General features: G+C 41.8%; 1 protein-coding gene across 1 annotated transcript; it reads right to left on the bottom strand.

Annotated features, from left to right (window-relative positions):
* Window positions 1–7,537: 7,537 nt before the first annotated feature.
* On the bottom strand, window positions 7,538–10,143 carry hoxc11a (homeobox C11a). Its single transcript, XM_053425236.1, has 2 exons — window positions 9,279–10,143; window positions 7,538–7,770 (listed from the first exon to the last, which is right to left on the bottom strand). The coding sequence occupies exons 1-2, from the start codon at window positions 10,141–10,143 to the stop codon at window positions 7,538–7,540; spliced, it is 1,098 nt and encodes a 365-aa protein (XP_053281211.1).
* Window positions 10,144–17,603: the final 7,460 nt, after the last annotated feature.

Raw genomic sequence — 17,603 nt, forward strand, 5'->3', positions numbered from 1 at the left:
CGGGCTACAAAATGTTAACTAGACGGTGGAATTAGTTCGCTAGTGGCTGATAGGCCTGTAAGGATATTTATTATTGTGCTGCAACAGGAAACTAAACCCCAAACAGGATTACGTCAAGCATTAAGTTTTTCTCCTCTACCCCCCCCCCTCGTTCTCCCTTTTTTCCTGGTTTTACTGTTACCACAAAACATCTTACAGCCTAATAAATAATTCACTGCATACCTGGGCTATTGTTATGCGCAATTTTGTCTTACTGCCAGGATGTGTCTCGTTGTTTCACGTGTGATTCCAATGTTACAGATGTGAAATTAATAGTCTTGCTGGTGTTTTTGTTTTTGGTCCTTAATGCGTCTCAGAGGGGAGGATAATTAACTCTCAACTAAATGAATGCGGGTTTTGCACGTACCTTTTTCTTTTTTCCATGTCAAACTAAAACATTTGCTGTGAGTCTTTTGGAATTTTCTCCTCAAAAGCCATTCGTCTAACTGTTTATATTTGTGCAGATCAGAATAATTGTTTACATTTTGTATTTCTCCAATATAATGTGCTGGTGCGATGGTAACAAATTGTACCGCGCGTGCAGGCGAAACCAGGTGATTATATTAAAAAAGGAGACAATTGCAAACACTAAATCAGTGAATATGACTAAATGTGCAGGATGTATTTGCTACACATACAGAGCAGTTTGGGAATGTTTAAATTGAAAATCACAAACTAACGTTATAGTGTGAAATCTCAGAGGCTAATACACAAAGACACAAATATACAAAAAGTCCCACCGTAAAATGTTAATATACTTTTTTGGACTTTTGCATATAAAAACACTTGAGTCAGCTTTGTATCCACGTCTTGTGTTTATTTTCTCATTGCAGATATAGTGTTCAGTTCGAAAAAGGGCGGTTGTGTTGGTTACGTGTGTTATTTGTGCTGCAGTCCGCACACAAACACACGGACCTACGACATGATACTAAGACTGACACTGTGCTGCGGAATCTTTAAGAAATACTTTGCTTTAAATCTGTCAAGAATCTATCGCAGAAAGGTTAATTCAAAATTGACTTCTTACACCACTGGGTTGAATTATTTTATGTTAAATACATAAAACTTACTGGACGAATTTAATATTCTCGAGGAGTGTTGTTTATATATTTTCCCATTTTTAAACGGACACAACATTTTCACTGAAGCTAGTGATGCAGAATGTGGGTTTTTGGCTTATTGCCACAAAACAATGTGAAACGTTCACCTTTTGAATATTTACATTGTCTTGTAACTTCTTAAAAAAGATCAAACGTTAACTTTACTCATACAAGCTGTAGTTACAAGTGTTCAACTGGTTCAAGTGTTCGTTAAGATCATGGGGTCCTCGAGCGTGGTTTGTGTGTGACGTGCACGCGCGCCGGTCTGTGTTCAGTTCAGAATCATTTCCAAAGGCAAGGGCGACATGTTTTTCCTTCTTTATTATCAATCTGTGGATCTGTGAGTTCATTTGCATTTAAACGGCGATGTTTGCACTATAACTATCACCTGTGATACACTCAATGTAAAGTGAAATCCACATTCGAATAAAATTAAGTACAGAGTGTCTGTGGTCAGTCAATCCATTTCCTGCATTCATTAGCAACGTGCACTAACGTAGCTGCACAACAGGGAAAGTCATACAGCTGCTTTGGAGATTTTTGTATTAAATGAAGGACAATGTGGTTCTTTGTGTGTGGAGACTTTAGAAGCAGTAAAAGTAAAATAAAACTGGATCAATAGAGGAAACGTTTTGTGTGATTCGTGAAAAATATGCAGTTTGAAGATTGAATGTTTTTTTTGTACCTATAGGAAAAGTAAAATACTGGAATAAAGGATTAGTACGGATATTTCTTTCCATACCCTATCTTTGTCGAACACACACACACACACACGCAGCCTCATGTAAGGATAAGATAATAGCCACACCTAATGCACAGCTCAACTCGCACCTCTGACACGCACGGAAAAAATCTGCTTTATGACACATTCAAAACTCGCCTGCCGGCTATTTCAACTCAGGCTGACAAAAAAAAAAAAAAAGTCATACACATAAAAATAAATGAGACTGAGGCCTAAATGTACATGTGCACCGTGCCCTGCATAATGCTCGTGTCTAACAGGAGAACATTGGTACCTTCACGCGGTGGATCAGACCTGTCATTATCATCTCAGAGATCCGGTATAGCAACAAGAAAATTGTACTGTGATGACGTCACAGTCCTGAAATGAAATGATGAGGGGTTGTTGTTGTTGTTGTTGTTGGGACGTCACACACCAGACACAGTAACACAATGTTTCCATGTGAAGGCAGAACACACGGTGTGCACGGTGTTACAGGTGTAGCCTCCCAAGCTGAACCATCGTGAAAATAATGTTAAATAATAGTAATTTGATTCAGTCAGTTGTTAGTAGTTGAGGTTAGTTGTCGTGATTTGACGCGTACTAATTTAAATGAGCTTTGGGCAACGCAAGTACAACTGGGATTATGACACAATCACGTGAAATGATGTAGTAAACAAAACACCATCACTACTTTATGTTGCACTATACTACGCCCAAAATCCCTGTAGGGATTATTGAGATTAAAAGGGCGAATCCAAAATGTACATCTTGAACATGCTTATATTTCTGCTTTAGAAAAAACGCTCTGGTTTGCTGTTTCCAGTTCACAGATTATTTGTCTGAAATAAAAACCAAAACGAAATCCATTAATACAAGGTCCGGCTATTTGCTCTCTGCAGTTGATTCTCTGTGGTTAATTCAAACTATTTTAATTTTAAGGAAGACTAACTCTCAATATGGGGTGAGGAGAGTTCTTTTTTTTTAAGTGTGTAAATGCTGCTGTGTGTGTGCGATAATCTTCCAAGGATTTCTTCTCACACGTACTCACTAGTTTGTAACCAACAGGGGCCTATACACACACACACACACACGAACACAGTCAGACATACACACACACACACACACACACACACACACACGGAGGGGACTGAGACTGTATTTTATCAGGGTCTTTACACTTGTCTAAACTATAACCCCATACCTTTGCCCCTAAATGGTGGTCCAATTGATTCCAAACCTGGGGGCTGCTATATTATTGCAAACAGGTATGGGTGTTGAATGCTGCGGGCCAGAAGGCGTGCTAGCGGGTTTCCTTATTATACTAATCAGGAGCCACTGGGGCGACACAACTAATCTGCTCCTGGCAGCCACTTTGAAATGTCTCTCCAGTTGGATGTGAGGAGGTTCTGCTTTGTGTCCTCTGTCATGCTGCTGTCCACTCCGTGCGAAACTGCAAATTTATCGTGCCAGAATCATATAAGTTCTTAATTAAAAACCAAAAGTGGCAACCGCCGACAAAGTGCAGCAGTATTACATTATTGCCGCTGACGACCACAGCAAACAGACACACACACATACACACACACCAGCCGCCAAATCGAACTGAAAACTTTGTTGAGCCTGAGCTCGGTACATGGCGATAATAAATACATAGTACGCTGCAAATGCGCTAATGTAAAGGGAAGCGTTTTGAGAGTTATTTTGTTGCAGCAATAGCAGGACTGGTTTTTACAGCGTCGAGCTGTTTTATGGGCCTGTAAGACAGGATAGGTGCTGAGATGTGAGTAGCCTACTGTAGTATAAAACCCTCCAATAGCCTATAACCAATTGATTAGCATTTGCAGGGGGGGGGGGGGGGGGGGGGGGACTAGAATACCCCTACAGTCACTTCATAATTAAAGATAAAACACGAACTCATTTAACAAATTAACTGTTGAATAGTTTTTGCGCAGCAAAATATTTGGAAATGGTTCAGAACCAAATTGAAAAGCATCTTCATTGGTATGGAGCTGTAAGCTTGAGTGATATTTTTTATACACATCACATTTTGTACTTTTTGCAAGTTGTTCTTTTTCTTCTGTGCTGTTAATTTTAATGCAAAGAAAAATATAATGCGTTTTTGCATTATTCAGCAATTATAAGAACGATGTCAATCTTTGTGTTACCATCTTTCACTATAATAAATAATGGTTTATAAGCCTGTAATAAAATTATATACGTCAATATTAATACACACTTTACTGGATTCGAGTGGAAAATATTTATTTACTATCAATACACTTCCCCCAAATAAAAAGGAAATCTGATCTTATTGGTCGTTTCGAAGTTTTATAATTCTTCAGAGTAAAGCCTCAGATTGAAAGAATTAATTTTCTTTTTACTTTCTAAATTAATCACAATAGATTTTTATCCTCTCGCCCCTGTGGCTCACCCCCTTCATAAAACACACACCGCCATTTTCCTTCTGCACAACACCCAAGTGCACAAGCCACAGACACGAGCCATGAGCGGATCTGCCTGGACCGTCCTGTCACGCAGCGCATCACGGAAGAGGATGTCTCTCTACGACTAATAATAGCCTACTACTCTGATGTCACCGGGGCATCCATCTCAGGAAACGTTTTCAAGAATCCGTTGAGGAAACAGAACCGGCGCAGAGGCCGGGAGAGCAGCCGGCCCCCGTGTGGCTGATGGACAACATTTGCAGGGGGGGAGCCTCTGCAGCGCTCTCCGTTGGTGACGTTCGGCGTTGGGGAGAACTACAAATTACCCACGTCACCGTCCCAGGGCCAAGGTTGGTGGGTGTGGCGAGAGAGGAGCTCCTATAGCCTTGATCTCCGGTTGCATTGCTTTTTCTTTTGTCAGAGCGGCCCCCCTGTCCTTCCTGATAAAACACTGACATATGCAAATTGGGCTTTATCTCATTCCGTCCAGAGAAATATTCATCCCGGGTCCCTGCTAATATCATCCATGCGTGTGCGTAAAAGCGCGTGGAGGCGAGTGGAACGCGCCACGCTCCACCCCCTTTTCTCATTTCTTTTCTTTACATTAAACCCGTTTCAGCCCTGATCGAGACTTTAACCTTTATCCCGACTTAAACCTGGTGACCCTCACCTTTACCGAACAACTGGAGTTAAAGCATAACCACGCTACTGCATTGTAAACCCGCCTCGAGTCACAAACAGCCCGAGCAGGAGTCACATCTATAGGATACCCAGGATGGACCGACTCACACCCACTATCCAAACCTAGATGTTTGCACCCAGGCCAAAAGCACCACCCATTATGACAGGCAAACTGCGATAGACACACACCAACGTGTTTTTGTTTTTTTCTCTCAAATGAATACAAATATAGGTCTTACAGTTTATACCAACCTGTTTTAAAAGGGCTCATGCGTGAAAACGTATACATTTTACAAGGACAATAAAGTGTATTTACTGGGCGTGCTAAAGCTGGCAAAGTTACCTGCTGTAGTTTAATGCGAGGGGGTCAAAGTTGATCTCTGTACACATTCCATTTTCTGTTCCCACTCACTCTCATTGGCCCTTTCCGCCGCTGCACACATTTCCGGGCTAAAGGGGCTCCTTGATTCCACTTTATTGCAGCGGGTTAAAGGTGAAGGCCTTGACATTATTGAAGTTCAAAGACTACATTTAATTATAATTGTAGTTAGTTAATGCACACGTGCAATCATCATGCACATATGCTGAGTGCGAATGGAGCACAATGCGAAATGCACATGCGGTCACATGAGGTTGGCTGCACTTACACACACACACAGAAACACACACACAGGAAGAAAAAAAACAACAACAACATGCCAACTATGGTTTCCTTTCCCTCCTGACACACAAACCAATTAGACAACAATTATTTATTCATAAGTGATATGTTGAGACAGGATGAGGTTTTGGGTCAGCTCAGATAAATACACTATTCTTTTTAAACGTTTGGCCGCAACAGAGCTGCAAGCATTTGCATTTCGCCAGATCTTCCACAGGCCAGATATTCAAATAGAAATAAATAATAAAAAACAATACAAATTACACAAGGTTTAAAAAAAAAATCCTTCTCTGAAAAAGGAATGGATTTAAGGCTGTTTTCCAATTTTCAGATGAGACGAATGGAGATGACAGCAGTGCGCAGAGGGGCTGGGGTGAGCAGGCTACACACAGACCCGAGTTCATGTCGAAGCCTCCTGGCCAGTTTCTTTTTTTTTTTACCTCCTCGGACATCCAGTCTTACTTGTTTACTATATACTGCACAAGTGGACGCCATTCCCCCCTGAACAGACGGTGCAATTAACAGAAAAAAATAGCCATTTAGTGCCCCTGTCTTTATGGCTTGTGTCTAGACTACAAGAGTGGCGATTCCATTTAGTGGGCACTAAAAGAGGTTACTCTTCCAACTCTCTTTCTCTACATTTCTAAGATCCTGGCTCTATTTTGGTTCAATACCTCTCGCTCAGAAAAAGAAAAAAAAAAAGTCCAAACGTGATCTCTCAGAGTGGTGCAAACTGGAATTAGACTCAAATCCAACAAGTGCAGGCCCGCCGACACCTCGGTTTCACAACCGCCACCGAATCGACCACAAACGCAAATGTGTGTATCACCATGAAGTGGCTCTTAACACAATCTGGAAAGCAAAAAAAATAAAAAAAAGTGTACAAGTGTGGTGTGTGTGTGTGTAAGTTTATACGCACAGTTGTGAGAAGTGGCTGTTGACAGAAAGAGCCTCTGTGTCACGACAAAGGCGCACGGAGTAAACATTGCGCCCGGTGCGGAATAAATAGTCGTGAGCAAAGGTAGTTGTGATGGTGACAATAGCACAAAAAGCACAAAGTCGTGGAGTTTTGCCTATACGTTTCTGTTTATTTCATAGGTATTATATTAATGATACACAGGCCGACGATCTGCTCCTCTTCTCTGGAATCCAAAGCACCAATGTCTCAAGCAAATAATTTAACGAGTGTTAAAGCTGTTTAAAGTTGTGGGGGCACTGTATTGAAAAAGGGCAAGCAGCAGGGATGAGGGGAAAAGGTAATTCAACATACGCCTATTTACAGTCACGAAATGCACATTGCATAGGCTACTCTGTACAGGGAGGGGGGGTTATACTTTCACAGATTGGACGTCACAGTTCTCACTGGCAAACAAAATGCAGCCTGGAGATCCTCTATAACTTGTTCATATACTCTGGCTGAGAAATAATTAGATACTGATTTGCTATATACAAAGACCAGAGGGAAGAAGTGGGGAGTGAGAGAGAGAGCGCTGAGTTGTCCGCGCGAGAAGGATTCAAACTGGTTTTTGATACATTTGATATTATTAACAAATATGTCTATATGAACAATAGAATAAACACAATGGAGAATCGTGATAAATAGAAGGACATATTCAAGAACAGCATATAAATGATTATTCTAACCACGTAGGCCTTTCTGGAGGGGGGGGGGGGGGGGGGGGGGGGGATCAGCTAGAAATTCTTCGCCGCCCGCAGGGTAATAAGAAAATGGCGACTTTATCCCATGCTGGCCTGTTCCTCCCACTGTCCACTTTTAACATTGCACTGTTGGTGATATGGGCTCCTTTAGAAAATGGTGATGCCCTCAGTGAGATTAGAGGAGGCCTTCATGTCACCGAACAAACACTGTGACACTCTCTGCTCCTGCTCACAAGAGGGGGTTTCCAGAGAAGTACTGCAGGCGATCCCTGCTCAGCTTCTTCTCTTTCATTCTTCTATTCTGAAACCAAATTTTAACCTGGCGGTCGGTGAGGTTCAGCATTCGGGACAGCTGAAGCCTTTTCTCTTTGTTGATGTAAACGTTGAAGAAGAACTCCCGCTCCAGCTCTCGAATCTGAAACTTGGAGTATGGACACCTCTTCTTCCTTGTGCGCGGAGTGCCTGCGGGAGACCAAATGAAAAAGGGTTTATTTTAATATACAATTATTTATCAGGGTGCCAAATGAGAGACAAAACCAGCAATAATATCAGATGAATTTATAATAATAATAACAAGTGCCACATTGGACAGAAACTCTTTGGAGCTGGGGTGGCGAGCGAATTCCGTTTCAGTGGCATCAGTAATGATCCCATTTCAGTCAACATTCATCCAGCAGTTGTAGCCCAACTGAGGCCATCAGATAAACCAGCCATAAAGAGTGTTAAATATCCGAATCGCTCGGTGTAAATAATATCAACTTACAGCTTCTAAGTACGTGTTTATCTCTTATAAATATACAACAACAGAAGTATTTCACCGCATTATGTGCGTCACATTCCTCTGGAGCTAAACTAACTATTTACACAATCTTTTGGCAGTGGGCTGAAATGCGTTGCTCATGTTTTGCAGTGGCCTCTGCAGACTTCTATGGCCCAATAACTTACTATCAAACAGGTGACTGGGGAAGATGATTATTTATTTTATTGGGTTTTTCGCTGTGCATGTGTGTGTGTGTGTACGTGTGTGTGTGTGTGTGTGTGCAAGAGGCACAAACATGAGCTTGAGCTAGCTTGTATCTACAGCCTGTCTGCATGGGCTAAGGCAGTGTACAGAAATAAGAGCTGTGTGCTGCAATAATGACAATCCCAGCGTTATATCAAGCAGATTGATTTAATTCATGCGAGTGATTCAAATCACCATTTTGACAGACTGCATGCAAAGCATTAGTCTTCAGGTGAAATGTAAAATTTAGATTTGAATTTCAGCTTTTATCAGGGGTCATTGAGGCAATTGTAAAAATGTGCAGACCTGTGCATTATATGCAGGCAGAGTAAGCCTGGTTGATTTAGTTTCTGCCTGTTTATGGATGAAACGGTTCTAATATTTCTATAGAGAGATAGTCAGACAGACTGACAGATAGATAGATAGATAGATAGATCGATAGATAGATAGATACATGGACAGATAGATAGATAGATAGATAGATAGATAGATAGATAGATAGATAGATAGATAGATAGATAGATAGATAGATAGATAGAGGCACATTTAACCGTAAAGTGTGTAATACTCTGTGCAGCATGTCTTTTGCGGGCAAACCCAGTGCTAAACGAAAATTTCACAAGACGCCAAAAGCAATGTTCTGCCCAATTGGTTTTTACTCTCGACAGCCCAACGAGAAAATCCCTTAAAATTCCTAACGCAAGTTCACGATCAAAGTTAACATTTGTCACAATAGCTCTCTCTTAAAAATTTCACAGACTCTCACCATAGAGGCGGCTGTGTATAACATCCCCCTTTTCTCAAAGCGCTTTCCCATCGTAAAAATTCTTCCCGTTGCAAGAAAGAGCTTTGTAGGGTTATAATAAAATCCTTTGAATGCTTATAAAACTCCACATAAAATCTGACCGACAAAACACCGGGCTAGTCCCCTTAACCTTCCCCCATTTTACAGCTTCGGTATACCTACTCGAGTGGCTGCTCTTGCTGGCGGTGCCGTCCTTGGTTGTCGCGGAAGAAGACGTGCATGAGCCCGAATTTGTATGTTCCTCCTCATCGTCCGGATCTTTTTCCTGCTCCGGAGCTCCGGGTACCGAGGCTGCGGGTGGCGGCGGCTGCTCCTGCTCAGAGTCGCCGTCCAGCTTTCCCCCCTCGCCCTTTTGTAAACAATTGTCTGACTGATTGTCCGTGCTGCTGCAGTACGCGGTCTCGAAAAAGCGGTCGAAACCTTGCGGGAGGACGCTGTTTTTCCCCACGCCGGAGTAAAAACCTGTGGAGGGGTGATTGGAGCCCGGGTGGGTGTGATGGTGATGGTGGTGGCTGTACACGCTCTCGTTCTTCATAAGCATTTCTGTCATGGTGGATGGTGGAAGACAGTCCCTATGCACCAGATCCTCTCCCGAGTAGCACGATGCATAGTTGCTTCTGTGGTGCCATTTGCTGGCAGCGTCCAAGCCGTACGAAACTTCCCGTACCGGCTGCACTTGAGACAGGTTTGTGGAATAAGGGTAGCTGATCTGCCGGGACGGGGCCTGTGGAAGAAACGAGGAGACGGCAGAAAACTCGGGGACGTAGTAGGTGCAGCTGGGGAGGTAGATGTTGGACGCGCAGCCCGTCCTGTCCCCAAACTCGGATGTCCGGTCTTTGCGCGTCTGGGAGCAGAAGTTGCCCAGATTCACAGAGTTAAACATCTTTCTCTCTCTCTCGTACTCCGTACTATAGATAGATGTTTTGGATACGAGCTGCAGCAGAAGGGGGAAATTTGGGAAGGCGAGATGACGCGCAATCCGTCTAAGTCGCCCCGCAGACACGTGATCGAAAGTAGATATTGTCATATATCAATTTGGAAGAGTTGGATGTGTAGGAGTGGTTGGCTTTAGGTAAGATCGAGGAGGTTCAAACGAATATTTCTCGAACACCACAGGCGCACAAGGAAAACCAGTAACAGATTCCTGTTTGCTGCCTTATGACAATTAGAGAGATATGTTGCTGTGTGTGTTTATGTTTATGAGCTGCTGGCAGGCTAGCTAAACAGCTCCAGCTCCTTAAACAGGCATAGCACAAGCTGCAGAGTGCACCCACTGGCACGTATTTCATAGTATTATCGAGAGTAACAGGTAAGATAATAATAATTCATATTATTACCACTAATATAGCCTATTATGATTATTTACAATTATGTTCACCCACACGTACTGATACCATTTTAATCACAGGATGAGGTGCTTTTATTTTATTACTGACACTGTTGCATGCAGAACAAAATCTGCATTAAGAAACGAGGATACGCCCAATAAGGTATAAATCTGTTGAAAAGCAAAGCCCATGAGCTCATTCATCGTTTCACCATTTAGAAAAAGTTTAAGTGTGAATGAGTCGTGTTCCTCTCTGAGACTCCACAGGACATTTTGTGATCTCTGAATATGCAGGAGATCTTTTCATAGGGGTTATATTAGCTCTTTTGATCCCCCCCTTTCCATTCTTGAATATAGTGGCTACATAAATCTGCTGCACACGTGATTATCAAACAGGGCTCTGGATGAGCCGGGCTCGTCTGGTTAGAAACATGCAACATATCAATTCATCCATTTCATTTAGCTTTTATTCGTGGTAACTCTTTTATTTTCTCTCTCTCTCTCTCTCTCTCTCTCTTTCCCTAGATGGAGAATGAGAAAAGCAGGATCATCGGTGGACGACTGCGATTGTGCTGTAAGGCTGCAGCTGAGCGCCCGTTGAGGCACAGTAGAAAGCACAGCACACATGTTGACTGAAGCAGCTAAAGTCATCGGCCCCACTCTCATTATTCCCTTTGACTTTGGATCATGACAGGGTCCATGAAGGACAACTGCGCATTTCAAGACCCAAGTTCCTGGAGTTCCATGGTGGGAATACTGCTGCAGCTGAAGCCCTGAATAAAGAGCTTCTCCCCCAGTGGGAGAGAAAATGTGCCTTAATCACACGAACACAAACTCAGCAAAAAAACAAACATTATTATTATTATCCCCCCTCATACTGATGATGTCAGCTTTATTCCAGTTTTGAGTGTTTATTGACAACATCACCAAGATCACCCCCGCAACGCCTGAGCCTCTCTGTAAAATATAGAAACACATGTTTTGGGATATAATATCTAAATCACCTGTCAATCATATCAGATATTTTGGGTTGCAGTTTTTTTAATGTTAATCTTAAAAGCAGAGCCACAATTACTCTTCTTGTAAACGGCAGCTCACAGGCCCCTCTCACACTGGGCATATTGACCAGGCAGCGTGAACGTATCCGACGTTTCCCTCTAAAATAAAATAAGTCCCAGCTGATGTTCCAAGCGGCTGTGATAATTTTATTCTCCAGCCGAATGTCGACATTTATCTGTGAGTGAATGTTAAAAAGAAAAGACGTGTAGTCCGGACTTTTTTTTTCTCTCTCAACAAAATGCAATAAAATGAATGGTTTGGAGAAAAGATGCGCCTGCGTGTTCTTTCCTGCGTCATTGTAAACTTTTAATTGTACTGTTGAGGGCCATATAGGACTCTTTATAGACTAACTGATACTATCACATGGTGAAATTAATATGATGGCCCATTGTTTATGATTATAGGCTGCTTCCTAAATGTTGCAATAGACTCTTGAATTATTATCCAATATCCCAATAACGCCATCGCTCTATTACGAACCGGCCTGTATGGGACACCTGTGTTGTGGGCCAATAATGGAAAACAAAGTGAGTGTTTTTTTTGTGGTGCCCCTAAAACAGCGAGGGCAAGAACAAGCCGCATCATCAGAACTGTTTGGACATAAGAGTCCAGGCGTATTGTGGAAAAAAAAAGAAGAAGAAGGTGGCATTGGCATTAGCTTGTTTATTAGGCCACAGACAAAAGGTTGTCTCACATGATGCATCCTGCATCCAAGTACAAAGAAAGCAGACAGCTGTCCAGACACAGCACTTGAATTTGACCACTAAAATTCTCTCTCCGTCCACCATAAAACTCCGAATGGCTGTAGTAACGCTAAATTCCTTTGTTCTATAGAAAACCATAAACGGTGAGAATGACAGGAATTTGGATTTAAGCGACGAGATAATTCTGCACTGGTGCGCTGAGTTTTTCACACCGAGCAGCAGAAAGCGTTTCGCTGCACTTGGAGTTTACCGGTCCGTGTCGGGAACGCACTGAATTAATGCCTTAGATAATACAAGGAAAAGCCTCCAATTTTGCGTTTCGACATTTTTTGTAATTTGACTGAAACATTTGAATATTTCCTTTAAATTAGTCCTAATAACGGAGCTTGATTAACTATGGAAATGCACGAATTTGTAAGTTTATTTGTGCCTCGTGAAGTGCAGCCACTGCAACGAACAACCGTAGCTATGGAGATATAAACATCTTGGCCTGTAGCGTGTATGGACACATGCTCGACACATGCCTCACCAATAGTATTGCGCAGTTTGCATAACAATAATAATAATTTGCACATTAAAATGTCACTGTCCAATTTATCTGTTTGAAATATACACAGCGGCCTGGAATCAAAGGATAAAACACAGGACTTATATTTGAGGATGAATTTCTACAATCTGAAAAGCCGCAACATGATGCTTAATAATAATCGTTCATGAATTGCGACATTTAAAACGTACCCGTGCGTCAACATTACTCCGATCGTAATATGATCTGCAGGCCAGAAAGAACGACAATAAACAGTAAAGCTACAAACTCGTCTTTCATCAGGCAATAGACGACAGCCCAAAACAATATTGTCAAATCATTTCTTCGACATATTCATTTCAATGATGCACTTTAACACGGGTGTAAATAAGTAATGTGTGTGTGTGACTAAGTGATGCATGAATAAAGTTTAAAAGTTAGAGCTTCTTTATCAAGACAAGTGAAGAAGCGAAAAAAGGAGGGTTTAAAAGAGTCCACAGCACACAGGAGGAATTGAGGCGTTTAAAGAAATGGGAAATAGCACTCCCGGCTGCGTTGAGGTCGCAGTATTTGTCATAATGTGACAGAATATGAGCAGTAAGCGTCCATCACTTGGCAATATTCTCCTTCCGAGGATTTAAACACTGCAGTTTCTAGCCTCGGAGCGCCCAGAACAACAGTCAAAGAATCAGGTTTACCATGTGTTTATCTCCCTGGATGGACGAGTCACAAGCAGCTGATATTCCGCTAGCAGTAGGACCCAGGAAAGGCTGAATTGGTTGCACCAAATGAACAGGCTAAGCATATGCAGAGTTTGCACGCAAAGGGAATCTGTAGTTATTATCCCAATGCTCATTCTGTGTTAGAGGAATTAATACAACGACATATAATGTTATACATCAGGTTTCAATAATCTAAATAATAGTCAACAAGTTCTGTGGCGTTCCTAAAGCCAAAAGGTGTTGTCAACATTGGCCATTTTACGCCTAAATATCACTATTGGAGCTTTGACTTTACAACTGTGTCCGAGGAATTCCAGCTATGTATTGACACCAAGCACCATAATTACAATGGTTAACCTAGGTGTCACCCTCTTGTTAAGAAGAACTCTCAGTTTAAAAAAATGGCGCACCTAAATATTACAGTGTTTTGGCTTCGGGTAGATAAATCCTGTGCCAAATGACACAAGAGCGACCAAACACGCAGACACACACGCACACACACACACACACACACACACACACACACACACACACACACACACACACACACACACACACAAGCTTACACACACTCAATGGGCTCACTTCACCAAGACACTACTGCACAGTTAGCTGATGTCAAGGCTAAATGTGGGAAGCCTGCAATCATATTACTGTCCCCTCATGGCCTAGATAGGTTTAATTGGATGTAAGTCGGGCAGTTAAACCTGGTCGCATGAGTTGCGAACAGTTTCAAGCAACACTAAAGAGCCTTGTTTCCTTTTTCCTTTTTTTTTTACTGAGGTCTCTGTGAATGCACCGAGCGTGGAGGGTTTGTGGTGACAACAATGGCTTACAAGATAAGGATGTGTGTTATTGTTACATTTAGAGCAATCTCCAGAGTGTATTTCTCTTTCAACCACCAGCACATAAAGCTTTCACAACAATGTGTTAACTTTTTTATTAGAAGTATTAAATGATATCACATCACGAGAAACAGTCCAGTGCTGACTGCTGGGCCCAGCTCCTGTGTGTTATTTAGATGTCCTGGAAAAATCCGGAAGTGATTTGAGCAGAGGAACAGGAAGCACCGAAGAGATCTTTGGATATCATTTTTAGATGAATTAAAATGATGCTCCAGTTGGATAATTTGCTCCAATTTGATTAAAGTAAACAAAATGAATAGAGAGCATTTTTGTGGAGGCAATTTTGTGGCGATGGACATGCCGATATATTAAAAAATAGATTTTTAGTCGCAGCCTGCATACCTCTAAAGAACACCGGACTTAATAAGAATCACATTTGGAAATAAGCGGGGATAATTTGCCCAGTGTTTAAACACAAATCAGCCTTGACCATTATGAATAAATAGCTCTGGTTTTTTTAATTACGCACAAGACGGCAGAAAATTACGCACGACTTCCGAACCATTACGCAGCGGTTTGTTTTGAAATATGATGATTTACAGATAATTTAGTTAGTTTTTGTAACAAAAGTTCATTCGTGACTAAATCTGACACTGATCATGTAGTGACATAACCTTCGTATGTGCAGTAATTATACCGATTTAATTTGACAAAGTTTGACGCAGGCGTATCACTTGATGCTATTTCGTTAATTATTTGGAAAAATCTTGTCTGTTGTGAACAGAGTCCTGTTGGATAAAGTGTTATGTTTGTTGCATGCAGGGGCACAACCAGGTGACGAACGGAATGGATTGTAAGTGCATGAAATCTCATGAAATTGATTTGCCATAATAACTGGAATTAGTGCGAATTCAGCAAATATTTTTAACATTTGTGTCCATTGAGGCGAAACGCACAACACTTGGTTCTTTTCGCACCGGGGGTCAAAATGCATTATTTTAGTTTGCTATGGCCTTGCACGGAAGCGACTCAGTATGTGCACACAAATAGACGCTCTGAGCTTTACGCTACAGACTCAGATATCTCTGAAATGCCTGCTCAAACACTTAGTGCTCATGTTTACTTTGCCGTCTGAGCTGCACATTTTCCAAGCGCTTTTTCTTCAGAGTCCAGACCTTTAAACACACAGAGAAACTGCACATAAAAACATTTATATTCATATTAGAAAAACAAGACATAGTTTAGACAGCACTGCATGTGCACCGAACCAATACTGGACACACTCAAACAGGTGACAGGATTTTCCATCTACAATGGCAAGAGCTTTAAGCACACAGCGTCAGATGTGCAGCTCTGTGCTGCATACTTGACCTTCAGTGAGTCCGTTAGGGCCCAAGCATCGGCCTGGACAGTCCGCCTCCAAAATACTCAACATTTAAGACAAATACTCTATATATAGTAGGTAGGAGAGAAAACATGGAGTAAAATATGCTATAAAACGGAGGTTAAATAACAAAATAAATATAACTGAGCAGAATATCATTTCTGTTGCTGACAAATGTCGTACACTATGTTTACGTTGAGCTGTAAAAAGAATTCATACGAAATAAGAGATAACAGTGATGCTATAATTGGCTAAACAATGACAGCAAAATAACAACGATTGGCTACTGATTTGCGATCGTATCATCAATCTGAACGGGAATTCTGAGGTGTTTGTCTCTCTTTCCATCAGGGACAAGTGGTCTGAGACGAATCCGCCTCTTTCGAGGCAGCAATGAAACCTCCACAATCCGTAATAAGGGTCGCTGGACATGCGATGCGATCGAAAAACAAATTGACAGTCAGGAACATATCAGGAAGACAAACAGAGCTCATAGAGAACTCATTTCAAATCATATCAAAATCAATATATATCAACTGGGAGAGGACTGACGATACGGAGCTTTCACGTCGAGAATCCCACCTATGCTTTGTTTCTATATCACACCAACAGTCCTTTAAAATTCACGCACATCCACACACACACACACACACACACACACTCCGCGCGCACTTCAGTAGGAATAACATGGCTTTCCATTTCTCTGGCCAGCTTCGTACCATAAACGGCAGAGGGGTGGCGGGGGCGTAGACCGCATGCCACACAAGTTCTCTGCGAAGGGCACTGTGAAGCTCACTGACCTTTGGGACGCGGAGACAGGCCGCCATAAACAGATTTAGCCAGTCTCAAAGTCAAAAGTGCTCAAGAGCAGTGAAAGACCTATTGTAGAAGACCTGCAAAGCCCACGGAGATCTCGTCCCAGTTTACAATCCAAAATATCTAGAGGTTGTCTGCAGTTGTGCATTTATTCTTAATTCTCCCTGAATCTCCTGTGTGCAAAGTGAATTATAAACAATTCAAATGTGTACGAGGCGAGGATGTGCAAACTAACACGAGCCGCCTCACACTGAGGACTTTTTACATTTTGAAAGAAGGACAGGGGCTGGTAGGTAAAGACGCAAACAAATATTTAGTAGTTTTCTGGACGTGAACGCACAAACATGTTTGTCAGTAAAAAATTGCAGACAGGAGAGACATACCCGGATAAACAGGCAACACAGAAAAGTCCCGCATAACATCAACAGATACGCCTGGTTTGAAGTTCAAGTTAAAACTACATGCTCGCATGTGCGTTCGGCACCGTCCATAGAGCAGACTGTCACGTTATTCAAACAAACGATCACACGGTTTACACAGCAACCATCAAACCAGTCTGCAAACACAAACTATACTGTTTGCATCATGGTGTAATGGCGGATATCAGGATTCCTGTTTTGCCTCCTGAATGTCGTTGTTCTGATTTTTTGCTTCAACGTCTCACACATGAAAACACATTTGTATGAACAAAATTAATAGTCGCTGCTGTAAATGTCACTTTATACTTTCTTCAGTTGAGAGCAAATCTATTTTGCTGTTTTATCCGAGAGGGATCCTGGGTTGTATCTGCTTTCTCTTTTCCTCATCGCATGCTTGCTGTTCGCATTTTTACAAGCTCACATCCAAATAAAACCGCAAAAATAAATAATTCAGCCTAATTAAGTTATTGCACTCGCTGCTGGTTAAATTTCAACAGCGCGTATGTGCAATTTATCCTGAAGCCTTTTTAAAAAAAGATCTAAAAACATTTGGAGCATATCAGACCATAAAGATTTTTGTTTTTGTTTTTTTGCAAATAACAGTGGAGATTCTGCAGAAGAGTGAAAACAGTCATGCTGTATTTTACATCTATTATTCTCCTCTAAGCCCGTTAACAAGGCAACA

Source organism: Pleuronectes platessa, chromosome 6 (genome assembly GCF_947347685.1).
Source record: "Pleuronectes platessa chromosome 6, fPlePla1.1, whole genome shotgun sequence".
In the NCBI taxonomy this organism is placed as follows: Eukaryota; Metazoa; Chordata; class Actinopteri; order Pleuronectiformes; family Pleuronectidae; genus Pleuronectes; species Pleuronectes platessa.

What these genes read in the sequence shown, in the direction of transcription:
- hoxc11a (XM_053425236.1), bottom strand. Translation starts at nt 10,143, where the DNA reads ATGACAATATCTACTTTCGATCACGTGTCTGCGGGGCGACTTAGACGG. An exon ending in CAGCAAGAGCAGCCACTCGA is followed by an intron (nt 7,771 to 9,278) that starts GTAGGTATACCG and finishes GGTCTCCCGCAG; the next exon opens with GCACTCCGCGCACAAGGAAG.